This window comes from Carassius carassius, chromosome 37, assembly GCF_963082965.1.
Source record: "Carassius carassius chromosome 37, fCarCar2.1, whole genome shotgun sequence".
Lineage (NCBI taxonomy): Eukaryota > Metazoa > Chordata > Actinopteri > Cypriniformes > Cyprinidae > Carassius > Carassius carassius.
Window position 1 is genome coordinate 14622781 of NC_081791.1, and position 26841 is coordinate 14649621.

A 26841-nucleotide genomic window follows, 5' to 3' on the forward strand; every position below is an offset into this window, starting at 1 on the left:
AAATCATGCATAACATCGTGGTTGGGATTTCAAAGTGGCCATATAAAGTCTATACAGTTTAATATTTCCATAATAAATAATACAAAACAAATGCAACATAACAATCAAATGTTGTGTTAAAAGAAATACACAAAAATGGTCACTGTGCAGAGAAAGTTGTCTCTTCACCGGAAAAATGTAACATTACATTACTTGCTCACCAATGGTCCTCTGCAGTGAATGGGTGCCGTCAGAATGAGAGTCAAAACAGCTGTCTAAAACAGTGATCTGCAATAAACCACATGACTGAAGAGAATAATCTGTACAATAAAAATAATCTATAACAATCTATAAATAATCACACAACTGAAGTGAAAAGTTGTGTGTTTGTAAGACAAATATCAAGACTAACAGTATATACCATTATTATCTTTTAAGATTTCGGTCATTCTCCATTTGTGTATGTGTGCATTTTTTGCTCTCTGTATATTTCACTCTGTATGTGACATTGCTCTGTTATAGACTTTCCCATTCATTCAACAGCCAATGTGTCAAACTTTCTTTGTGCAAAATCAGATTTCTTAAGACTTTGGATTGAACAAAAAAGTTTTCAAAAAAGGTCCACTTGCTTGTTACAATATTTTACTTTTAAACATAACATGTAAAAACTTGACAAATAAATATGCATTTACAACTGTAACATTTAAGGTTGTTATGCAAAAAAAATTATTTATATTAACCATTTGTTTTATTTACAGCAGCCTTCTTATGATCAAATCCCCAGTTCCTGCTTGCTATGCAGTCCAACGCAAAAACAAGGAATGGGGAAATGGGGCAATCAACTCAAAACTTAAAAAAAACGAGAGATGATATATGATACACGGTACTAGGGCTACTGTAGGTCAACATGCATCTCAGTCAATCAAGCTTTTGCATTTCCACAGGATCTGACAAAGTAAAACAAAAGAATTTCATTCTGAGAAAGGATTGTCTGAGAAAGAAAGAACAGGACATCAAGTTGAGAAATGGCCTGAGTGTAAGAAAAAAAAAAAACCTAACAATCTGCCTTGTCCACACTTAAAACTTCACCTACAACATCTGCAAAAAAATAAAAAATGTATACAACTCCAGACTCTTTACAGAGAAAAACATCTGGCCATGCAACATTTCAGTGAGAACAAACTCTTCTGTGCATCCCAACCAACCATGTTGATCGCACTTACTGATTGATAAACCAAAGGAACACCTCGTGTAAATACAAGCAAGATGAACAATGTATTAGAAACCTATCGTGTGAAATTGTGAAAGGCATAATTTCTAGGTGTTAAAATGCTTACACATTAAAACAAAAACCTTGGAGCTTCCTCTTATAACAGTATATTTCAATGTGTGCAATTACAGAACTATTTGTAAATGTGGATTAGACTTTAAGCATCACTTTACTGCATGTCATCTTTAATCGTCTGTTTCCAAACAGTCTTTGCATTGGAGCCTTTTTGTCTGCATTGCAAATGTAAATAAAAAGAAATTGACCACCTTTGCCATGCTAGATCCACTTGTGAGTAGTAATGTCTATTTTTCCCTGACTGGGTCACGTTTCAATCCACCTCCTCCATGCTGCTGTAGGACGGGGCGGCACATTCTCCAGAGTGTGCAAACATGTCAGAAGAGGTCTGAGGAGGTCCGTCTGGGTCCAGGTCTGTCCCAAACAGTGTCTGGCTAGAAGCCTGTAAAATAAACCACCATTATAAAGGGAGAAACTTCAGACACCTTCTGAATGGAGTCATGAACGCCAACTGTTAATTTGTTCATTCATTATAAATAACATAAAACACACACACATATATACAAAAGCAAAGAGTTTAAGCATTCAACTAATTCAAATGAGTGATTTCAAGACAGGGTAATCCTCAATTATTTATTGTTTATGAAGAGCATGATACAGGCACTGTTACAATTGAGCAGCATTTAAAGTGGTCTCAATTATTGCTGGGACATTTTGTGCAGCATCATAAATAACAAATATATTTTCTCATCTAAAGATATTTAAATACAAAATCACTTGATCCAAAAATATCATGCATAATGCAGTCCTGTGCCCAAAGATTTACTTTTTCATTGGAATCAGTAACATTTCAAACACCTAATCCTGACCTGAGGTACAAGAACAATCTGATGGGGTTCAGAGCGAAGGCATTCACAGAAGCCGAATGTTTTAGGCCTTGTAGTGTGGACAGACACATCAATCATTATAGCCCACCAGCATCCCTGAGACGGTTGGAACTGCCACATACCCCAAAACCGAGTACCATTCATTTTACAATATGTGGATCTCATCTCAATTTACAACATGTGCAACTAGGCTTTGAATCAATGGTGCAAAGTAGAGGGGAAAGATCTCACTGGTTTCCCTTGTTGGGTACAGAAGTACAGTACTGAGCTGATCTGCCTCGCTGATCACAAAATGCTTATTGTCAGCCCTCTGGTGTTCTTTGGTCACGTCTGACCTAATAATTTTGTTTTGAATTTTAAAGAACTGTATTTTCATCGGAATGGTATGAAACTTGGTGACCTTTATGGGACTTGTGACTTTTGTGGTCAAAAATGATCGCCAATGAAATTAACAGCTAACAGGCAAAAAACAAGTTTTTATATGTAGATTCTACAAATCAGCCTTGATGCTGAAAAAAAGTACATAGCAATAAAGGGGTGACACTCTGAAACATCAAGACTGCAAAACAGGCACACAATTATTGCATAAATCTTAACTAGTACCATAAAATTCCATTAAAATACAAAATAGGAAATGAAAATATATTGATGCATTAATTTAACAGTATTAAAAAAATAAAACCTTTTGAGGTTTTTGTTCTCTTTTGATGGCAAAGACCAGTAGTGACACTCATAAACAGAACACCAGAGGGTTAAACCATCTCAAAACATGCCAGACTACTGACAATGTTTGGCAAGAATTCATTAAAACAGAAGAAAATCATTTAGTGGTTAAAATGAGTAAATAAAATCAACATGTCGTGAACATGTAACTATAAAAAGGAAGTAGCAAGATTTAGCCAAAAACAGAGTAGGATTCTAATCTAGATTTAAAGTCAACATGAAATGGCATACACAGCTCATTTTACTTCTATAATATGACATAAACGAGAAGAAAAAAGAACATTCCAAGACAAAACCTGATTTCATCGATGGCAAAAAGTGGGTTAGAGAAAGGGGTCAAAATGCAAAAAATCTATTGATTAACATTTTCATCAGCTGGAAAAAAAAAACACATCGAGATTTAAAAAAATAAAACCCACACAAACACACTTTTTTTCTTGTGTCTTCTTCATGATAAGACCAGAAATCAACACTAATATATTAACTAGATTAAACTCTGAATTCATGTTGACATTAAATCTGACATAACACACCTACAGAGATAAGAGTCATCGCATCATAATTTTGCTGTTTTTAGGGTCATTTAAGTTCTATTTAAAACATGCAGCTGATACACAAGTTAGAGATAGTCCACCAAAAATATGTTGTCTTACCATATATGCACTCTTATGTCCTTCCAAACCTGTATGAACATGCCTTTGGTTCCCATTGTATGAACCAAAAAAAAAATCCAATGGGAATGAAAACTTTTGTTACCAAATTTCTTCAAAATGTCTTCTCTTTTGCGCTGAAGAAGAAAGTCATAGAGGATTGGAACAACATGACAGTAAGAAAATTAAGTACATTTTAATTTTTAGGATCCCAATACATCTAAGTTTTGATTTATTGATTGGTTCTGCAGTTAAATAAACTAAAAAGGAGGTGTCCTCCGAACTGCTCTGGCTATATGTCAACCATTAAATGCATAAACTAAGTACATTTATATTTATGCAAGACATTCTTCATGAGTATTTATGAAACATTCTGGACAATACTGTAGCACAACAACAAAAAAAACAATCCTGACTAGCATGGATATATTTCAGGCTGTGAGACTCCCAAGCTATATAACACTGAAGTTGCCAAGAGAAGAGTGATGACTAACAGTACAATGCAAAGTAAAATGCAAAATGCAAATCTTCAGTTTCTGCTGAGGGTCTGCAGCTGCAGTGACTAGTAAATTAAACCCAGTTGGACCAGTATAACAAAGGATAGAGGAGGTTGAACAGCAAGGCTAGGACTGCCGCCACAGTGCCCATGATGAAATATTTCATACGTTCGCCTTCAGCGTAATCTGAGATGCGGTGAGAATTCCCTGCTCTGCCCTCGTCTTCTTCCTCTGGCCTTGTCCTGGCTCTTCTTCCACGCAGACCAGGGCGGAACAGGCTCCGAAAAGAGGTCTCTCGCTGCCCCTCCTCATCCTCCTCCAGTTCCTGCCATATCAGAGATGCCTGCGATTGGCGGAAACCTGTGTCAGCTTCTGGGAAAGGGCCTTGCCTTATCATTCCACACTGAGTATCAGAGAGCTCACTGCTCCAGTTTCACACACTCAGGTGGATGGGTGTGCAAAATAGCATGCAGAAGGACCACAAAAGGTCTCTTCCTGTCCAAAAGTTGCATTTCATTGTCAAATCATAGCTTTGAATCAACGTACACAGCCTGTGACTGATATATCTACAGAATTGAAAGTGAAATCTTTCCTTGGACCCATAAAATAAACAGCTTGAATTTAAGGATGGACCACTGATGTAAAATAGTCCCCCTTTGTTTACAAGCATCATCTAATCTTTTAAAGACCCAGACGTTACTGAATCACTTTCAAAGTTTTACGACGATCGGTCACACATTAAACTGAGCCAATAACAAAAGATGTGAAGAAACTTGGTGTTAGAAATGATTGAAACCAAGATGCAAACGTCATTGGTGTATATTTTGAGCTTTCAGAGATTCACAAAAGTCATGGACGAAGAGAAAAAATGCGAAAGTTAGGAGATTCTAACAATTCATCAAATCGCTTCTCAATGCCCATGATGCTTCGTGATTCATCTATTAGTCATGACACTACTCCATAACATCTGAGAGAACATAATCTCTCATGAAACTAATAAGCGAATTAAATAACAATCAGCTGATGTTGTCTGAACATTTCTCAGAGACAGCTCATTAAAAAATGAACGATGGAGAAAAATGTTGACAATCCACCAGAAACGTTACCCAATCCCATAGAGTTTTAATGAATGAGTATATAGGTGCTCCACTAGGATGAAACTGCAGTAGTGACATGAGAAGGCGCTGAGCTCACCTGACTGGCAGCACCGCCGCTTGCAGCAGAGGATTCGGCTCCAAGGGGCCCCAGTAAGTGAGACGGCCTATCTACCGGAGAGTTCCTGCGGCGGTAGAACAGCACGTAGGCGTAACGCGTAACCACCTGACTCTCTTCCACCATTGTCACTGTGCTGTCATCAAACAAACGCCAGCCTGAAATATAAAGTGACAGACAGTGAGATGTTTCACATCACAGCTGGTAAGATGTACCTAATCTAAAAGACCTCTCTCATACCAACGTCACTGCGCTGGCTGTTCTTGTCGCTGGGAAGACGAGCGTAGGCTGTGTAGTGTCCTCCGATCATCCCGCCGTAATGGTTGATCACAGCGTAAAGATCATAGATGGGGGGCTGCTGGATGTCACCCTTATGACCAATACAGAACTTACTCAGGTTCAGGTTTCTGATGAAGACAGACAAATCCAGGTAAAGCATCCATAATACTGTCAATCCAAAACATGGATGATAAACAAAACTATAGCTAAATGGCAAGTTCACAATTCATACTGCTATTAAGATCCACCTAAACTTATCAGGACTATTTTTTTTTTTTTTTTTACAGAGGCAGACCCTATAATAAAACCTTTTTAAATCTTACAGACCCTAAACTTTTGAAACCCTGTGCTAGTGACAGCCAGTGAGACCAAGTCTAGTTCAGTGTACCTGACTGGGAAATCAACCATATCATTAATCTTGTCCCTCCATATGAAGCTCCGAAATGAGAAGCGCTTGAGCTGGATGATGAGCACGTTGGGAAGACGCCAAAGCAGCAGCTGTTTAGAGGCTTCCCTGTGTTGCTGACACTTAGGACAATACCTGAACCACAACAAGAGAAGATATAGGTGGTCCAATCACATTAATGATGTCAGTAAACACACCAAAACTGACACGTCTGTCCGTACCATGCCTCTTCAGGGGCCAGCACCTCAGGTTTGGTAAAGAGGTTCAGGCACTGCTCTAAGGTGAAGTGTCCTGCCCTGGATGTCTCCGTAGCAGAGCCAGGGTCCTCATCAAACTCTAGCTCTTTAGAGCGCACCAGCACATACTCCTTCTGCTTCTCGTAGTTCTTCCACACCAGCTCCAGCGTGCAGTTATCAGGCAGCTCCAGTACCGCATCACCTGTAGGTGGCACCAGGATGATGAAGATATAGTGCTCCTACACAAGCAACACATCCATCCAAAAATCTCTGACTGACCTTTGTCCTCAAGTTTTCGGTCCTCCTTTTGGCTTGAGTCCAGAAGTGTGATGTAGAATTGAGACGCACTTCCAGTCTCCGACTCTGACGGTTGCTGATACCCGGTCACTACAGCTACAACTGAACAAACAGCAATGGATTATTGTTCCACAACAAACAAAAACTTTAGCAAAGCGCTTTAAAACAACTCACCTTCTGGTTTAAGAACCTTTTCACATGATGTTTCTTTCTCCACCAAAGAATCTTGGGAGCTGGTGGCGAGCTCACAGCAGCCCGAGTCACTGGAGAGAGTTTCCCCACCTGCTGCGGAGATCACAGAAGCGGTCTCTGTTTGTGGTGTCTCTGTCTGCTCCGCCTGGCTTTCCGCTTCTCCCGCAGATGACGGCTCCTCCTCTTGCTCCTGAAACTCTGAGACACTGCTTGCTATGGGGGTCAGGTCAACACGGGACAGGCTCGCCTCTGGAGACATCCGACCGGACTGGAAAGGTGGCTGGAACACATTGACAGAGTACCTGCACACAGAAATAAAGAGTTAGACAGTGCTGCTGGTTCCTGGTTAAAAGATTTGACTTTTTATGTCAGCATGCTCCAATCTATTTGATCAAAACCACCTAAAATAGATATCAGAATAGCGCATACGAATCACACAAATTAATAATTCATAAATAAATAATCTAAGAAGAATAAATTATATTGTAATAAAAATGTATAAATAAATTAAATACGATTTTAAAGCTGTAAAGTATGCATACCAAATAAAAAACTGCTATCAAAAATTAAATTCTATCAAAATTATAATGTGTATACAAATGTATAAAAACTTGGTTAGAAAAATGAAACAATATATACACACACATATATATACACACACACACACACACACACATATGCAAATAAAAAAATTATCTGCTCAATAAATAAAGACAAATAAATTATAATAAATTCTAAAATAACCAGAATAAAATACTCACAAAATGTTTACAAAATAACATTTATATGAAAAAGAAATGATAGAAAAAGAGACAAATAAATACATATAAAATAATACATTAATAATAACATAATAATATAAAATACACAGACAAATAAATATTAAAAAGGTATTAGTGCACTTGTTACCATCTTTTAAAGCCGACCAAATTACCAAAATGGGTAAATAATTCTTTAATCTAGGCTACTCTTATACCTAGAGTAGCCTTCCAGGAGCTGTGTCAGATGGGTGTAGGTCAGCCTAGACTCAGGCACACTAATTAAAAACGGCAGTCCAATATTCTCCACATTGAGCCGGCACATAACTTTGTGATTGGGCCAGTGGTTCTTCTGGCAGGACCTGTAATCAGAAGAAAGACAGTTAACATCAACTTCTCAAGGCAGAGTCTCTAAATCCTAAGCCTGATCTCAGAGCCAGCACAACACATGCTTCTAATGAACATATGGAAACTTACTGATTGCAGTAGCCGACGCGGTAACAGCGAGTACAGCGCCTGAGCTTCTCATCGTCAGAGCCAGGAGGCTTCATGCAGCCAGCACACTTTGTGATTGGGATGCTTGGAATTTGAGGTCTCTGAAGATCAACAAAGACACAATCAATGCATTTGATCACAGCAAGAAAATCCTCAAAACCTAGAAAAATAATAAGAGTGACTGAAGTGATGTACCTGTTGGACCTTCAGAAACACCACTCTCTCTTTGGCAAGATCTTTTGACAACATCTCAAAGCAGAAGAGCAGTTCATTGGACGTGACCATGTCCAAAGATTGATTCGGTGAGAAGATTCTGTGGAACCTGTTCTTCACCACCTGAGAGAAAATATTGAGGGCACATCAGTAGAGCTGGTTGATTCATCTCATTTTATTTTCAAATGTGATCTTGGCTTACAACAATTACAAAATCTATACAAATAAGAAACTATTATTGTGCTGCATTCCATTTTGCATGGAATTTACTGTTGGGAAAACTAAAACGTTTTTAAAGAAGGAAAAACAGTTCTACAAAATATTGCCTATATTTAAAGGATATTTTTATGAATAGTCATATTCTGACATAATAATTTTGAAAAAATTTGTATTGGCATTGGAAAGCCTAGGTTAAATCTTTTGATTTGATAAACAGTTTAAAAATAAATGCACTTTGCAATGAACAGTATAATAAAAAGCTGTTTGGACTGTATTTATTCCTTGTGCTCTCTTCCGGGCTGTTGATTTAAAAACCTGTCCTTAGGATTTTAACCTAAACGGAAATACAATTTTTATTTGGGAAGTATCTGGGAGAAAATAAAAATAAAATTTCCTTTACAGTTTTTGCCACCGTAATATGCTGAACATGGTTTAGAAATTGTTAAATATATAGGTTTAGGATTTTTAAGTAGCTCTACAATAATATATAACTCCTACAAAAAAAAAGAGAATTACAATTATGGCCATAACTAAACAGCCATACTCATCAGCATTCTTTCCAATTCCATTTCCAAATATTTGAAAACACAACCACAATATATTATATTTGCTCTTAAACATAGATCAAATCCAAGCAGAAGAAGTGTTCAGAACAGGATCATCATACCTCTGCCAGCCTCAGGTTCTCTGGTTTATTCCTCACACTGCGAGATATTGACTCCAGTACTTCAGCCGTGTTTGAGTTGACTTTACTCACACTGACCAAAAACTACAGAAGCAAAAAGTTTGGGTCAAGTATTAATAAATAAGAATGTCCATCTAAATAAAGTTAAATAGACTGAGCCCTTTGTGAACAGGCTTGCTTAGGAACTTCAGAAAGTTGTGCTGTGTACCTTGACTGGTTTCTTGTGGGGATCTTTAGCGAAATAGAAAACAGACAGCACCTTCTGCTTTTGAGGTAGGGGGACAGGCAAATACAAGAAGGGGTCAAAGGTGATGGAAACCTGAAAAAAAGATGAGAAAACTCCAACAGCCATATTGATAAGAAACACAGAAAATCATAATTATCTGCCCAACACCATTAAAAGTGATACAATTTCAAGTTTTTTACTTATCACATGAATTTGAATAATAGCTCTTGATGTATTACCTTAGAACACACAGGACACACCAGCTTTGACTTGTACTGGCCCTGAAAGAGGTCAACAACGAAGGAATCGTTCCTCATTTTATGCCTCTGCCATGCCTCTTCTGCAACAACCTGCCGAACCACAAACAAGAGCAACGTTCAGAATATTTTTCATCATGAAAAAGCCTCTCGTGGCAACGTCACGCTACACAAACAAATTGAGAATTTTTTTTATTTACAGAACTTTCAGATTTATTCATTTACTTGCTCAAATTTAACTGAAAAACTAGTTTACTATTGTCATTTTGTGTTATTGACACACTATTTTCCTAATTAATGCTGTACAGTTGCTTTGACACAATCTGTATTGTTAAAAGCACTATATAAATAAAGGTAACTTGGCTTGGACTCAAACGTCTCAAATTCAAATATTTGATTAATGACTTAAGTGTAGAATCTTTAATATTTCTTCTTCATTTTATATCATAATTCTTTGTCACTTGTCAGATATAAATTGCCTGTATGCCTTTTGGACTCTATTGGACATGCTTATTAGTAACACACTCTGCTCCATATCCAAGGATGCCATATATCCAGTATGTTTTGAGACAAAAACAAGAGCTCACTTCATCCTGACGGCCGTCTGAGTCAACGGTCTCTGTGTACGGTTTGTTTTGGATGCGGTTTAGGTCTTCATGCAGCCCATCCAGTAAGAAAGCCATGAACTCCTGAGCATCATGCTGTGCATAGCCTGTAAACTGACTGGCCTTACTGGCAACTATAGCCTATGAAGAAAAATTAAACAACATCCAGTTATTATGGGTTGCTTACATAATTACATATGGGAAACTAGAAGACGATATGATATAGGAGGATATAGGACACGATTATGTTGCTGCATGGATACCTTTAATTTGGAGGGTTGAAATGCATGATGAGTGCCCTTCCACAACGCTCGAAGCAGAACAGCAAAGCTAATGGCCAGCCGTCCACCGGTGCCCAATGGATTACTACAGTTAATCTCAGACTCAAACCCACGGTCTGGAAACAACAAACACCACAACACCTGGGTAGGACACACAACCACATGAAAAGAAGCAATTCTCATCAATTAAAATGCCATTGACCATGGAAATAATCCCTGAGCTCCCGTGTGTTGGAGAGGGACTGGATCACACTGTTCATAAAGCAAGTGTTTCCCAAATTGACCAGTCCAGTGAAGCCAGGGAGACACACTTTCTTCTCCTCCACTTCTTCAGCTCTCTCACTGCCTGCAGGAGGAGTGTGAGTCATGGGCTGCACCATGCAGGTGGGCTTGGGCTGTGGACAGTCAAGGATAAGTCATAATAACAGATAGTCCTGAGACAAGTTATGGCACATCATACAGGTGCATCTCAATAAATTAGAATGTTGTGGAAAAGTTAATTTATTTCAGTAATTCAACTCAAATTGAAGTAGTTTAAGTCTTTGGTTCTTTTAATTGTGATGATTTTGGCTCACATTTAACAAAAACCCATCAATTCAACTCAACAAATTAGAATACTTCATAAGACCAATGGAAAAAAAACATTTTCTTTATTGTTGGCCTTCTGGAAAGTATGTTCATTTACTGTACATGTACTCAATACTTGGTAGGGGCTCCTTTTGCTTTAATTACTGCCTCAAATCAGCGTGGCATGGAGGTGATCAGTTTGTGGCATTGCTGAGGTGGTCTGGAAGCCCATGTTTCTTTGACAGTGGCCTTCAGCTCATCTGCATTTTTTGGTCTCCTTTACCTCTTGAGAATAATCCATAGATTCTCTATGGGGTTCAGGTCTGGTGAGTTTGCTGGCCAGTCAAGCACACCAAAACCATGGTCATTTAACCAACTTTTGGTGCTTTTGGCAGTGTTGGCAGGTTTCAAATCCTGCTGGAAAATGAAATCAGCATCTTTGAAAAGCTGGTCAGCAGAAGGAAGAATGTAGTGCTCCAAAATTTCTTGTTAAACTGGTGCAGTGACTTTGGTTTTTAAAAAACACAACGTACCAACAACAGCAGATGACATTGCACCCCAAATCATCACAGACTGTGGTGTGGTGGCTCTTGATGCCTTGACCCCAGCCTCGGTCCATTCCTTGTGAAGTTCACTCAAATTCTTGAATCAGTTTTCCTTGACAATCCTCATAAGGTTGCAGTTCTCTCGGTTGGTTGTGCATATTTTCTTCCACATTTTTTCCTTCCTCTCAATTTACTGTTAACATGCTTGGATACAGCACTCTGTGAACAGTCGGCTTCTTTGGCAATGAATGTTTGTGGCTTACCCTCCTTGTGAAGGGTGTCAATGATTGTCTTCTGGACAACTGTCAGATCAGCAGTCTTCCCCATGATTGTGTAGCCTAGTGAACCAAGCTGAGAGATCATTTTGAAGGCTCAGGAAACCTTTGCAGGTGTTTCGAGTTGATTAGCTGATTGGTATGTCACCATATTCTTAACCTGGTGGGTTTTTGTTAAATGTGAGCCAAAATCATCACAATTAAAAGAACCAAAGACTTAAACTACTTCAGTCTTTGAGCACTGAATTTAATACAGTTTCACAATCTGAGTTGAATTACTGAAATAAATTAACTTTTCCTCAACATTCTAATTTATTGTGAAGCACCTGTATGAGACAAACTGACATTGCACTTATTATTACCGTAGCAACAGTTGGTTCCTGTTTGAGGGACATGTGTTCGGAGACTGAGCGAGGTGCCACGGCATCCAGATCTAAGTCTTCTGGGGCCCGAGGGGGTTTGGCTTTCTCCTCTCCTACTCGTGGTTCTTCTTTAACAGGAAGTGCATGCTGGCTGCTTCCTGGCTGGCTCTTTTCGAGTGTGGAAGGGCTGGAGGGCACTGCAACCTTGGCACCCCCCACTGCACCTTAAACAGATGACAATAGAGCTTGTGCTTAGCAGCTAAATATCATTGCTAATATTATGCTCACTATCATTAACTATTATGCTCACCAAGACTGCATTTATTTTATAAAAAATGCTGTAAAAACAATAATATTATGAAAAAGTTAAGATTTAAAATAACTATTTTCAATTTGAATATACTTTCAAATTAAATTTCTGTAATTGTCAAGATGAACCTAACTTTTAAACAGTAGTGTATGATATGAATTAACATAACCACAGCTGAACAAGCATGATACAATTAACTTAGGATGCATCACTATACTAGAACTCCTTGTAAAATTTATCAGAATTGAATCTGAACCAAATGAGTAGAAACATTCTGCGTGTTGATGCAATTTCAGTAAAAACATCTAAAGTGGTGATTCTATATAAAATTCAATATCAGTATATAAACAGACTGTCACAGCTCTAGTAAAATGCAATGATGGAGTGGCAGCTATATTTGAGAGAAGGTTATGTAGAGCAGTTTGGGTCAGGAGTCTGGCACCAACACAAAAACCTGTTGGCACATTTGGCTTGACCCTGTCTCACACTCGTATTGAGTTGCTTGATCACTCCCTCTAGTCACATTCCTCTTCTTGGCCATGGCCTTATTTCAACATGTAAACAAAAACAGTCCAGCTTTTTCCACAGTAATCATCTCAGGCATGCCTCCTATCACACATCAGAGCTCTCTGAAAAGATCAAGGGTCTAGCTGTTCTTATTCAGCCAAACCTTAGTCATGGAAACACTGCTTAGGCAGCTGATGCAATATTGTAGAGGTGGACCGATTAATTGGTTTTGCCAATTAATTGGCACTGATAGTGGATTGCTAGGACTACTGGCAAAAATCCATGTTGATTGCTGGAGCGGCTGAGAAGGGTCCACTGTCATTATACAGTTTTCTTTTTTTTTTGACACATGAAGGTGCATGTTGCAGAGAGCAGGAAACTTCAGATGCGGATTTAAAAACAGCCAACAGAAAATCCTGCCGCGCCACATAGTGCCATTCATATATTTTTCCATTAAAATTACATTATATTTGTCCCAAATCATTGTTAATGTACATAATGATTTCACCCTAGGCTGTAGAATTGTATATTATGCATTTTTTTCTGTGGCTCTAATAAAGAACGCTTCATTTATAGAGCTATAATAGAGAAAGTGCAATCGATTTCCGTTTGCTCTGTTTTTTTTTTTAACACTGAACTTCAAACACATCTATGCCACATTGTTCATACTGGAAGTAAACTTTTTTTCATTTGGTGATTAATCCACAGTTTTAGACCACTACTTTTTTTAAATAGTAAAGCACTATTTTAGTTTCCCTTCTAGAGAACTCCATGGGAACTCCAAGGGGGCACAGTGCCTCGTGTAACCAGAGACGTTTCTCTTTTAGGGAATTCTTCCCCAATTCTAAAACATATATCAGTTTTTACAATTACATCAGATAATGATTAAAGTGAAGCCTGAAAATGACATGTAAGCTCTTAAAAAGAGAACACTTGCAATAAGTATTGTCACCTATCATTTATTTCAAATATATATATATTTGATATATATATATTATATATCTGCAACAAAATGGGTGTGCATGGATGTCTGTGTCTGTGGGTGTGTAAGCATGCTTGAGTATTAATATAATAGTTTAACCATTTATTTTCTGTGTATGTGTGTCTGTGGGCCTCTTCTCCATATTGTATATTTATGAGTTGAAAATCAATTAAAATGTGTGACGATTCAAATATGTTGAGATGCCAAACAAATCCCGATACAATTTGAATAGGAGTTTATATGAATGTATCTCTGAGGGGAACTGTCTTTAGAAAGGTTTATGTGGTATTTTCATTTAATTTTGCGTCTGAACGATACATATTAAAGTTGTTCATAAGTGCATCTCTGCTTTGTTTACAATGGTAATGGTACATGTTTTTGTACCATTACACCCCTAATATATAGTGTCATAAATGTACAAAATAAAATGTGCATGACATGACTGTGTGTTTAATTGTAAAAGATTGCGCAGAAGCAAATGGAATCCAGGCAGCAGACCTTGTGTGGCAGGTGCCTCCAGACCTCCCCAGCGCTGACTGTGTCTTTTCTTCAGGGTGATGTCGATACGGGACGGAGTGAAGGCATAGCTGGACTGATCTGGCTGAATAAGATTCCTAAAACATCAGCAGACAGGACCAATGAAGACATCTTCAGAAACACACACTTGACAAGTGGATCAACAGCGATTAGGCTGCCCAACAGAAAGTCTTACCTGAGTTTAACCTGCCATTTAAAGACGGTGTTTGGTCCGCAATCCGGATGAAGGCGCAAAAAGTTGGGATCACTGTGGACAGTTTAAACAATGAGTGTAAATGAAAGAGCTGGAATCTATATTTCAGGACACTGTATGGATGACTCTCTCACCTGGTCTGGAAGATAAGAGTGAAGTCTTGTTCCCTGAACAGCACCCTGGACGTGTGCTTGCAGATTTCTTTCATGTAGACATTAACAACCATCAGGTCTGTCCCTTTCTCATACGAGTCATTCTTCACTAACTTCAAGTTCACCATAGGCTCCGGATCTTAACACACATCAATCATGAGAAATAAAGTATAGTAAGAAGAGGCTTATTTGGAAATGTCTATTAGTCACTGAAAAAAAAAAACTGTCCGTATTTGTTACAGATAGAACATTAAAGGCTGGCCCTTGAGGTAATTAACTACAGTGTATATTGGACAGACAATTTAATCATTTATCGACCTCAAATATGGATTATCATTTGAAATTGAAACATGTTAGTAGTAGAAACTTCACATGGCCATTTACTCTAACATTAACTCAGAAAAATGTGCAGTATTAGGCACATATCCAAGTGTTTGTGTGGAGTGTGGAAACTATTAGCATGGTTTCTGCATGACAGGGAGGCAATCACTGTCATTTTTTCCTGATAACAGTGGAAACAAGTTCAAATCAATAACAAAAAATCTCTATAGTAAATACACTACAATTCAAAGTTTTGAGACCGTAAGAACATTTAAACTTTTTTTTTTTTTTAAGAATTATCTTGTGTTCACCAAGGTTGCGTTTATATGATCAAAAAACAAAAATATTAATATCAGTCTTTAGTGTCACATGATCCTTCAGGAAGTATTTGCTGATTTGCTGCTCAAGGAACATTTCTTATTCTCATCAATGTTGAAAACAGTTTTTGTAGAAACGGTGATACTTTATTTGTCAAGATTCTTTGATGAATATCAACCTCATTTATTTGAAATAGAAATATTTAGGAAAATTATACATCTTTATTGTCACTGTATCAATTTAATGTTCTTGCTGTAAGAAAAACAAAACCTAACAGATCCCAACATTTTGAACTGTAGTGTATATTCTAATGTTGTGCTCTAACAGAACACATTATAGAAAACGTTACAGAGAGTACTTGCTATAAGAATTCATTTATAACGGTTTCTATTTCTCTTTTTTTTTTAAATGTTGTTGTGTGAGTGTGGTTGTTGTGTATTATTACGGTGTGTGTGGCTGTTATGTATTACTGCAGCTTTGATTTCAAATTTCCTGCAAAGGATAATAAAGTAAACTCTGCGATTGTTCTTAACTGACCTTCTGTATCCTCCTCTTGGCTTCCTCCATGTGGATCCTCCTTGGACTTGTCTCTCTTCTCCTCTGTGCAGCTCTTTTGAGGAGACTCCTCTCTCTTAGAGGCTGTTGAAACAGGCTTCTCAGATACCAAATCATGAGATGGAAGCATTGTAGGGATCTGGGCATCAGACTGTGGCTTCTTTTCAGCTGTTCTTTTTTCTCGCTCATCAGATGTTATTGTTTGCGTTTTCACCTGAAGAGAACTCTCCTCTTGCGCCACCTTCAGCTCACACACTGAAGAAACAGCCTTACTTTCATCTGCCTCAACCTGTAGACAACACAAGGGATGGACATCAGGATGTGAGAGACTCTTTTCCACCATTATATTTCCTCTTTCAAGTGAATTATTAATCTCACCTGATTGTTGCTTTTTGGCCTCCTGTCCAGCTCTTTTTCTTTTGGTGATGCCTTGCATACTTGACCTTTTACTTGCATCTGAACCCTGTTGTCTTTTGCATTGCTATTTGAAGAGACACTGCTGCTCCCGGCTAATGCATGTGTTTTTCCATCAACTGTTGGTTTGGATTGAGACTCCTTTATTGAACAGGGAGCTATTGGGGGCTCTTTTGTGTTTCCGGAGGGTCGTGTGGTGCGCTTTGCGCTGGGCTCACTGATCGGGTCTGCTTTATCGCTCGATTTAATCTCAGCTACCTTCACATCTGTGCTCTCAGATAGCTCCACCGGTTTGCCTTTCATCCCACGTTTTGACCCTCGGGCAGGTTTATCCCGTTTCTGCTCAGCAGAAGTCACTACGGGCATCTTTTCAATGATTTCGGCAGATTTTTCAGACTGGCCTGTGGTTGACCGGGGGTGGTTGCTGCCATTCTCTCCAAGGATGTTCACTATTTCAGTTTTTTTCTTGTTCTGTTCAATAAGAAACATAAATAAATAAAGCTTTATTGAGGGATCTCTGATCAGGAGAACATTTATGAATGATCAAAGCTGCATATGTGCACGGCCATCCAGTTCTGATATTGTTCTCTCACTAGAGCTGAAACAACTAATCGATTTAATCGATTAAAATCGATTATTAAAATAGTTGTCAACTAATTTAGTCATCGATTAGTTGCTAAATAACTTTTATTTTGCTGTAAGCAACTCATTTCGTGCATATTTCAAATCTGCGGTGACCAAAGTGTGGCAGTAATGAGCCACCGGAGGTTTTACTCAGCCAGTACAGCAGGAGAAGTAGCGAATAGCCAATAGCTGGCCTCGTTTTATGTCACGTGCTTCCCGAACAGCGTCTCTGCAGCATTCAGCAGGATGTGGGAGTACTTTACTTTGAGCCTTCAAAAAAAGAAGAGTAACCTGTAAACTCTGCACTACTGAAATGTTTAAGGGGTCATTCACATATCGCGTCTTTTGCGCTCTCAAGTTTGTTATTTCCAATGTAGGCGCTGTATGCGCGCTCATAATGGAAGCGACGCGGTCGCGACGCGCCCGTTTTTCCAGGCGCGTCCGCACCGAGTTAAAAACATCTAAACTTTTTTTAGAGAGCCGCAAGCGCACCGCGGGTGCGATTTTAAGAGCTGCAAATCCATTTATCCTTTGCTGAAATTTCTGCCTCTTGGAGAGAGCACGTCATGGTTGCTTAGCAAAGGCAGACGCGCTTCTGCCCGAGCGCTTTGGAAAGAAGGAGAAATCGGCGCGCCTAGCGTTTTCCACGCTTTTTTAGGCGCAATATGTGAACGGCCCCTAAGACTTTTATTTGTGCAGATTCTCCAGTACAATGTTGTTTGCAAATGTTTAGTCGTAAAAGCTGATAACATTGCTTTTTAACAGTTAACATTTAAAGCTTTACAAACATGTTCTGTGATCAGTTTGTCGTTTACCAGTTCATAATTCAGTCTTGCAGCCTAATTATGACTGAATGAGAGAGGTAAATGTTTAAATATATTTGAAATGCACTTTTTTTCTAAGTATTCACTGATCTTTTTCACACAGCAGTTTTTTTTGTGTGTGTCCAATTTTTTTTTCTGGACAACCTTCTGATGGATTTTATTTTAAAATGCGAGTTCCATTCAGGTTTCACTTTTTTCGAAGGATTGTTTACAATTTCACAGCAAAAGCTATAAAGCTGTTTCCCAGTAAATAATAAAATAAAATGTACTGCAATTTTATTCTGTTTTATCCTTCTTCGTGAAAAGATGTTCTGAAAGATTCCTTAAGCATTGTTCGGGATGTTAAACTACTTTAGGAGCTCTATGGACTGCCATGGTGAAAACATTATTTGAAATCTCCTTGCGAAATTTGCTATGGCTCAGTGTTTTGATTGCAGAAGAGTTCGACAAAGGATTACTAACACATAATAAAACAACTCCAGGTATATTTTTGATGAGGATATGACAATGCAAAATGGTTAAAATCTTTTAAAAATCTATGCTGAATGATAAAGACCCTTTATTAATAATTTACTTGGGGAAAAAATGGGCAAATCTAAAATATAAGTACATAAACCGATTAATCGTAAAAATAATCGACAGATTAATCGATTATCAAAATAATCGTTAGTTGCAGCCCTATCTCTCACAGACCAATATTCTTACTACAAACACAAAGCAAATCTAAATTACAGACCAATGTGATGATATAATATATATAATATTTGATACACACACATTATATATATATATATTATTTTTTTTTTTTGAAGATAATATTAAATTACAATATTACTATTAATTACTAGTAATTATGTTTTTAGTTACTGTACAAAATAGAACATCCGCAAAAAGAAATATAAATAATGTATTTTGTTTTTAAACTATTTCGGGAGATTATATAATACAAACTGAGTCTACCTAATAAAAACTTTTTTTTTTGTTCAACAAAAATATATATATATAAAAAAAGGAGAAGGACAGCTGGAGAAAGAGAGTGGAAAAGAATGAGCAGGGTCTCTTACAGCAAAGGTGGGCCATGAGTTGAGCGGGATCTTCTTGTGCATAACAAGCTGCAGAACATTTGTTTTCTCCTTATAAAGCAGTTTACTGCAGGAGGCTTCAATCTCTTCATGGAGATTACAGCTCCATTCACGGCCATCTGAGAAAAACACACACAAAAGCACGATTTTTAATCGTCTTCGAAAGAGGACTCATTTGCTCAACAAGACTGCATTTATATGATCAAAAACACAGTCATTTTGTCAAACAGTTTTGATTTATATTCCAGTGAGACAAAGCTGTGATCAGCTACAATCACTCCAGTCTTCAGTGTCACATGGTCCTCTGTCAAAAGGCCGAGATATATCAAATAAGAAACAAGCACACAATGTTCTTTCTTACCCGGCAGCCGGATGTGGCAGGCGGAATCAGAAAAGGCATAATCGATATCTTCCACTCTCAGCACCCCGGCATCTTCACAGCTCAGCCTCACGATCACCTCGTGTGCATTCTGTTTCCAGTCCAGAAACAAATCTACACAGACAAACGAGCATTCATGTAGGCTGGATCGGTCGGAAAACACATTAAATGACTGCAATTAAATGGATTATTTCATAAACGGAGGGCAAACAAAAGAACATTTATCTACAGAGAACACACAAAGGATTAACACAAACTAATAAAAGAGCAAAATCAAACCTGATTTCATGATAATGCTACGCAATCTGATAGCCACTCATAGCAGGAATCCCAACTCCCTTCGATTTCAGACTGTTCTGTTACGGAGTTTAACATGGGTGCGTGTTAGCGAGCAGGTCAGAGCGAGAAAGAGAGAGCAGATTTCTACAGATCAGGCTTCGGGGTCAAGTGACAGCCAGTCCTGTCCCGTTACTCTCTCTCGCTGTGACACACAGATCTAAAAGTTCATCAAAAAGCCGCCTCGCCCCACAGCTGGGCTTCTATTCCAGGTGATGTCATCTGCCAGTATCCCATTAACCTCCCTTACATGACGGGAATCAGCACTACAGAGATTCTACAGAGCTTCTCCCGCTGTTCGATTAGGGATGGTGCTCGGCTGAGATGAAACACGACACCTCGACAGGAGGAATACAATAGAGCACTCATATCAAATGCATGCAGAAAAGGGCCATGAGGGCAGCGAGTAAATGAAGGGAGTGTGAGGAATACGCTGAGTGAAGTCTTCTCATGCATGTGCAGGGCAGAGCCACTGACCTTGACAAAGCCCTTCTTCACTGAAGCAGAGACTCACAGGCTTAGATTACAACACTTCAGCACTCAGCAGAGAACTGCAGAGGCAAAACTCACTCTGCAGTAAGGGCACAGCCCTAGACACTGGCTGGCACACAGGGACTAAACAAACAAAACACTCATGTACACTTGCCAGTAGTAGTCAGTAGTGTTTCAAATATCAGTAATTGTAGACCGAAAGCATTACTAGACGTCAGGGTTTTAGAATTAGCTTTCTTTCAGTTCAGTGAAGTTAAAGTCACAGTCAAATGCCGATCTATATATAGACTGCTACTGATATGGGGGATGTCAATGGTGATACGGGTTCTACTGATACATTTTTAAAATTGATAAATTTGTTGGATATCTGAAGAAATGCACCTAATGATTTTTAAGGGGCAAGTAGGGCTGAAACGATTCCTCGAGTAACTCGATTACAAAAAATGATCGAGGCAAATTCCTCTGCCTCGAAGCCTCTTTTAATTTATTTTAAATCTCACGTCAGGTTCTTTCGCAATGATTTTTTTAATGTGACAACGCGTTTACGTCACCCACAAAGCGGAAGGAGACACAAGCACTGCGTCCGAATTCGCATACTTCAAGGAGTCAGCAGTGTTTTGATTTGAGGGCGCAGGCAAACGTAAAGAGAACGTCGTGGCATTGTGTCCATTGGCAGCTGGCATACCACAACTAGGGTCCTATGATTTCCGCGATGCAGAAAACGCGGAGGGAATCGCGAAATCCAGTCATAAAAACGGAATTTACAGTTTAATGCGGAATGGCAAGGAATTTGCCAAATTTTGAATGAATTAATCAAAAATAGGTCATTGCACTTACATCAAATCACGATATGGACTAATATCTGTAAATATTAAGCCGGAACAGTCTATTTAAATATGAATCCTGCATGTTCTGCGTGTTTGTGTTAATGAATGGCGCAGAAGCGCGTCTCCGTTTATTCACACACACACAGTGAAGCGCGCGTGACGCACGCGGTGATTTCAGCATCTGCTGTCACTAAAGACGTGAACACATGAACAACATCTCCAGAACTGCTCTGACAGTCACTTCATGAGCATTTGACCGTTTGATTTGAGTAAAACTAGCGTCACATCACATACACAGAACTGTAAAGGTACGTCAACCCGTCAAAATAAAAGTCCGGTTAAAGACTATTGTTCAGCAGAATGTACATAGCTACTACAAAAAAAAAAAAAAAAAATATATATATATATATATATATATATATATTTTTTTTTTTAAGGTTTAATCACACATTTCTTCCATGGTTTATTTTAAATAGTAAATCCCCTTTGTTTGCCAAAAAGTTAAGTTAAATTTTCAATAATTAAAAGATAAATTAAATTAATGTTTTATGTGTTTAATGTGCATCTCAGAAAATGCTTTATTTAAAACCCCAACTGAATGGCACTTAAATGCACTTAATTCATCTGTCAACTTTATTGTCATTGTTCACAGTACAAGTACAGAGAAACAATGGGTAATAATTAAATGTTTATTTTTGATGTATGCATTCTATGCATTTAAAAAGTAAAAATATTTTTTTTCTTAAAAAGGAAACTTAGTTGTTCATTTTAAGAGACCCAGGAGTCTTATTTTCTCTTGCATAATTAATATTGCACTTTAATTTAGCAAAAACACATTTTATCCGATTACTCAATTAATCGATGGAATTTTTGGTAGAATACTCGATTACTAAAATATTCGATAGCTACAGCCCTAGGGGCAAGTAACGTGAAGTCATGATAAAAGTAGCAGCAATCGATTTTGCAGATCAGATACATCCGAAAAAAATCTAGGACAGGGAATTATTTCCATTCATTGCATTCATATTGAGACACCGTTTAAGTGGACTAAATGACTTTTGAAGATTGATGGTAAGCAGTTGATGATAGCCATTGACTTTCATGAAGGTGAGCAAATGACAGAATTTAGATTTTTAGGTCTATGCTTTAGAACAATCCCTTTAACACAAATGACAACTATCAGTAATATAAAGGCCTAAATATCTGTAAAAAAAACATCCGAGATCACATCATTCAGGTCAACTCTTATTGTTGTAGTTTTACTTCCTTGTTTTGTTCAGAGATAATTACCTAAAGATGATTATCATAAATGCCATTCTAAATAAAACTGGAATCGCCACATACTAACAAAAACCAGCTTCTAATGCCACACAACAACAAATTTATTAGTCAGTGCCATAGCTAAATCAATATTGATTAGCATGGCAATAAAATGTGCACAGCACTTTTAAGCTATTTAAAAGTGAAGGAAAGCAAGGAAAAGAGAGAAAATTCAAACGAACAATTGCTTTACACCGAATTGCAGCAATTTGGAAGTGAAAGTAAAATGTGCATGCTGCATTTACAACCTATTTAATAGTGAAGGAAAGCGAGGAAAAGAGGGAACACCCCCGCCCCCACCATGATACCGGTATTACCGGTGTTGTCACATGTCGATTAACCGGTGGGTAAATTTCCTCACAATCACAAACCTAACAAGGACTATACAATACCTTTAATGACTTTAACCTAAAGTTATGGGCCAGTCTGTATTTTATAATGGTCAAAAGGACACTGCACCACAGACGCTTCCTATCAGTTCATATTACATTAGATATCACTGCGCTAAAATGTTTTATCCCATGCTATACTTTTGCCCCAAGCATATGAATCAAATATCTGTCTAGGACTCAACAGCTTGAATTTCAAGGGCGAAAGACAATGCGAAAGGACAATCAAAAAGATAAGAGATAAAATTAATTGCTATTATCAATAAATAGCTTGAATTTCAAGGGCGAAAGACAATGCGAAAGGACAATCAAAAAGATAAGAGATAAAATTAATTGGGGTAAAGGACCTGAATAAGAAAAAGCAATTCAGACCTACTTCGTGAGTGTTTACAAACTAAGTCACCCCTCACCTTTTCTAGTCTCTGAGCTGGTGGCTGGGGCGGCCCGCTTGGCATCCTTGCTCTCCTGGTTGGCTCTGTCCTTCTGTTTCTTTTTACTGGTGCTGACTGCGTCGTCAGGTCCTCTCTGACCTCGCCTCCGGCCCGATTCGCTGGGGCATGTACTGCTGCTGGCCATCTTCAGCCACTTGCTGCTAATGGGTCGGCTGTCTCCTATCTCGCTCCCGGAGCTGCTTTCACAAGGGTCTGGATCTGAGCTGTGCCGTTTCCTGCCCGGTCCAGCTATCTTGGCGGCGTTTCAAGTGAGATAACTCCCAAAACAGAATCAGAGGGAGACTTTGAACAAAAAACAACAGCAATTAAGTATTACAAACAAACTCTGGTTGAGTGGCAATACATATTACTAAACTACTAAACATATTACACAACTTTTTCACAACGCTAGGTCAGTTTGAAGTCAAAGTTGACACATTTCACAGAAAATCATGTAGGGTATGATGTAAAAAGACTTTCATAATTAAAGCATGAGTGTACTGCAGTGTGTACACAAAGTGTGTTTTAAAATAGGAGCTTTAAGATGTGCTATTTTAAGTGACGGATCTTATAGACAGATCGTACAAATGGGCTAAACTATGCATGTTCCAGCCATCTATTTTTGGTTGGATTTGTTTTATATGCGGGCATTGCACTCAAAAATGAATTTAAGCTTTAAGTCAATTGTAGAGGGGTGGGGTTTAAACAGATTAATTGATTATAGAAGTCTGGTATACATCACTAGAGAGATGATCCAGTTATGACATTTTGATTACATTATGATGTCTTTTTTCTTTTTTTTAAATAAAAGCAAAATATACATGGATGAATCATGCATTTTAATTTCATGCAGACATTAATACTTTTAAACACCACAATAAAATATGTAATAAAGATATGTTTTTATGTATTTTCTTTGTTTTGAAAATTTGTTTATTTCCAGGTAGAATTAAAGAAAAGTCTATATTTTCATTGTGGTCTCAGACTTTTGGATCCTGCTTTGAATATTTTGTATTAATCACCAGTATAAGTGTTTTTTTTTGTTTGTTTTTTTGTGGTTGAGGGAACACGTGGGGAAAAGTCCCCTGTTCAACACAGTATCACTGAAAGAAATCTCGGCTCGCAAACTTTTACGCCGTCGACAAACGAACGCACAGCATTTTTAATACATGGTTTTTAGGCGTCTCATCATGCCAGAGCTGTCAAACATGTGTAGCGATACAATGTTGTTTCTACAAACAAAAATAAACAGCGTAACAACTTACTAGCCACAGAGCTAACTTCTGAAAAAGTACTTGAAGACTGGAAATAAAATGCACCCCCCAGACAGTAGTTATTAGACACGCGATCGATAATGCTGTTTGTTAGTTTGCAAACAATAAGATAAACACAAACTGTCCATAATCTAAAATGTTGCAAAATGCTGGAGGAGAGTCAACTTACCGGGGTTTGACAGAGACGTGACAGTATGCTGAAATTTGTGCGCAAAAACATATTCAACTCTTGTATATCTTGAGCACGTGCTATAAAACGTACTGTAAATAACCATCAAATATATCACTCCGCCAGCGTTACTAACTTCAGCTGCAAACACTGTACTGGGAACAAAGTTTTGAGCCCGGTTCACACCGCCTTTCTCCACGGAGCTGCTTCGGATGATATTAAACTTTATTGCGTTTGCAATACCTTTTTTGTCCACCGGCCTGGGTGAAACAGTATGCTATTTTTATTTACCCGCCACGGTGGCCGGTAGGTCAAGCGAGTTTACCCACCCCTCACTTGGCTGGTGGCGGGTGCTAATTTCCATCCCTGAAAGGTACGCCTTCTTTCTTTGCGTGAACATCTGGGCAGCGTTATGCAAATCTTCTCACATAGTGAAGTAGAGATGTGGGGGTGTGTTAGAACGAGCCGTTTTAGGGGGGTGTGGACGAAGCTTTTATAAAGAATATCTCATTAAATTTGAGACTTTAGTCTTTGCAACTTTACAGATCTTCTTTATGCACCAAGAGCTTGTAACACACCAAAAAGAGAAAGGAGATATTGAAATCGCATCATATGACCCCTTTAACTTAAAAGGCATTCTTGAGTTATTAAAAATCATCTTTCAGAATATTTTTTAATGATTATTATTTTGGTAGACAAAGATAAAGGCCAAAAGGGGCTTTTTATAATCAATGTTTAATTATGGGAAAATATACAAACAAAAAACGGGATGGGTGCGTGTACGTTAGTGTGTGTAAAATAATAATAGTAACAGTTAAGTGGTTGCTGTCATGATATAATGATGGAATTATAAAAAAGTAAAAACCTTCTTTTTAAAAATGTAATGTCCAACCAAACCTTCTGATTTCACTACTACACTTTCACTTTTTTTTATTAAAACATTTAACGTCTAGCCACCAAATCCGATGCCGGTTACTTTCACCATCAAGACACTTCGCTGTCATTATCCTAAACGAATATGGAGAAAGAAAAAATATATCTTCAACTTTCCTTTTATTCTCCTTTTCAGCTGTCAAATGAGAAAACTGTACCCAAGGGAAATCAATCAGAGTATAAACCCTATGCTAACCCGGCTAGCTTAGCCAGTCTGACTCGATTCATCCACACTTAAGTTCTCTCTAACAAACTGCAAACTCCAAACATGTCTCTAACAAACTGCCCCTTAACATTAATTTTGTTCTAATACTAATAAATATCATTCGTATGATTTGTGACATATCTTAACTCTGTTGTCTGGTTGTAGAAGATGCCGGTTCGCTGTGTTGTTCGCCGTTAAAGTGAACAGAAGCGCGAGGCCTCTCGCTCCGCGCCGGCTGCCGAGCTAAACACTACACCGCAATCTCGGGAGGTGCGCTACTGACAGACCTAGGCTATTACATACAGGACAGCACAGGACACGACAGGACAAGACAGGTGAATGCATATGATGATACCTGGATAAGACAACAGTTGTTTAAATGCAATCTTACTTTGTTTCGTTGTTCTTCTGTAAAGAGGAGTCGCAGCGGCGTGTCCTTTCCTCCGTCAGCGAATCCGCAGCGACCGCAGCTTTACTTTAGCCCGAGGCTTCACACACGGCAGCGGGCCGCCGATCGCCCCTGAGCCGCATCAGCTCGCCTGCTAAAATTTAAATTCTTACTTATTTCCAGAATAATCCTAACCAGGACCCATTTTGTGTTGTTTAAACAGAAACGAGCTACTGTAAACAAAAACAAAGACGAAACGACGGTGCCCGTCCTCCACTTGAGAGCCGACCGCTGCTCTGTGACTCCCACTTTGTTAGAGAACAAAAACAAACCGGGTAGAGACGGTGATCACGGCAACCTGCTCCACACACAAACACACGCACGCCACACGGTCTACTTCCGGACACTATGCACTTACAACCATGCGCACTTTGCGCAGAGTAAAACTTTATTGGTGCGAGGTTTCGTAACGCATTTGATATATGTAAATATCTTAAAGCATACATGTAAAACATACAGTTGGATGTTATTAATTAAAACAACATCGGTAATAATCAATGTTTCTTGAGAATCAAATCAGTAAATTATAAGGAGTTTGAAGGATTATGTGACAATAATTCATAAAAGCATTTGCATTTAATACATGTGTGATATACAAATGTGTTATTTTGTCAACACTGGAAGACTTTCTGACTGCTGTGACATCAACAGGTGGAGCTGAAAGCCTTTATGCTTTTAACCTTTTAAT

At 38.3% G+C, this 26841-nt stretch overlaps 1 protein-coding gene across 4 annotated transcripts; it reads right to left on the bottom strand.

Moving 5' to 3' along the window:
• Positions 1–681: 681 nt before the first annotated feature.
• On the bottom strand, positions 682–26540 carry usp19 (ubiquitin specific peptidase 19). 4 transcript variants are annotated; one of them, XM_059527681.1, is made up of 26 exons: positions 26097–26537; positions 23104–23427; positions 19312–19443; positions 18933–19069; positions 16385–16891; positions 15989–16295; positions 14795–14951; positions 14643–14714; positions 14429–14544; positions 12132–12349; positions 10585–10777; positions 10365–10498; positions 10084–10242; positions 9479–9589; positions 9222–9332; positions 8996–9097; positions 8092–8232; positions 7879–7997; positions 7620–7763; positions 6626–6945; positions 6434–6547; positions 6140–6356; positions 5901–6053; positions 5474–5640; positions 5216–5391; positions 682–1706 (listed from the first exon to the last, which is right to left on the bottom strand). In XM_059527681.1, the coding sequence occupies exons 2-26, from the start codon at positions 23267–23269 to the stop codon at positions 1578–1580; spliced, it is 4302 nt and encodes a 1433-aa protein (XP_059383664.1). In that variant the 5' UTR covers positions 23270–23427; positions 26097–26537; the 3' UTR covers positions 682–1577. The 4 variants fall into 4 exon arrangements, with proteins under 4 accessions (XP_059383664.1, XP_059383663.1, XP_059383662.1 ...); XM_059527680.1 differs by having other exon boundaries at positions 12132–12355; XM_059527679.1 differs by lacking the exon at positions 682–1706 and adding an exon at positions 3791–4364 and having other exon boundaries at positions 26097–26540.
• Between the last annotated feature and the right edge of the window lie 301 nt (positions 26541–26841).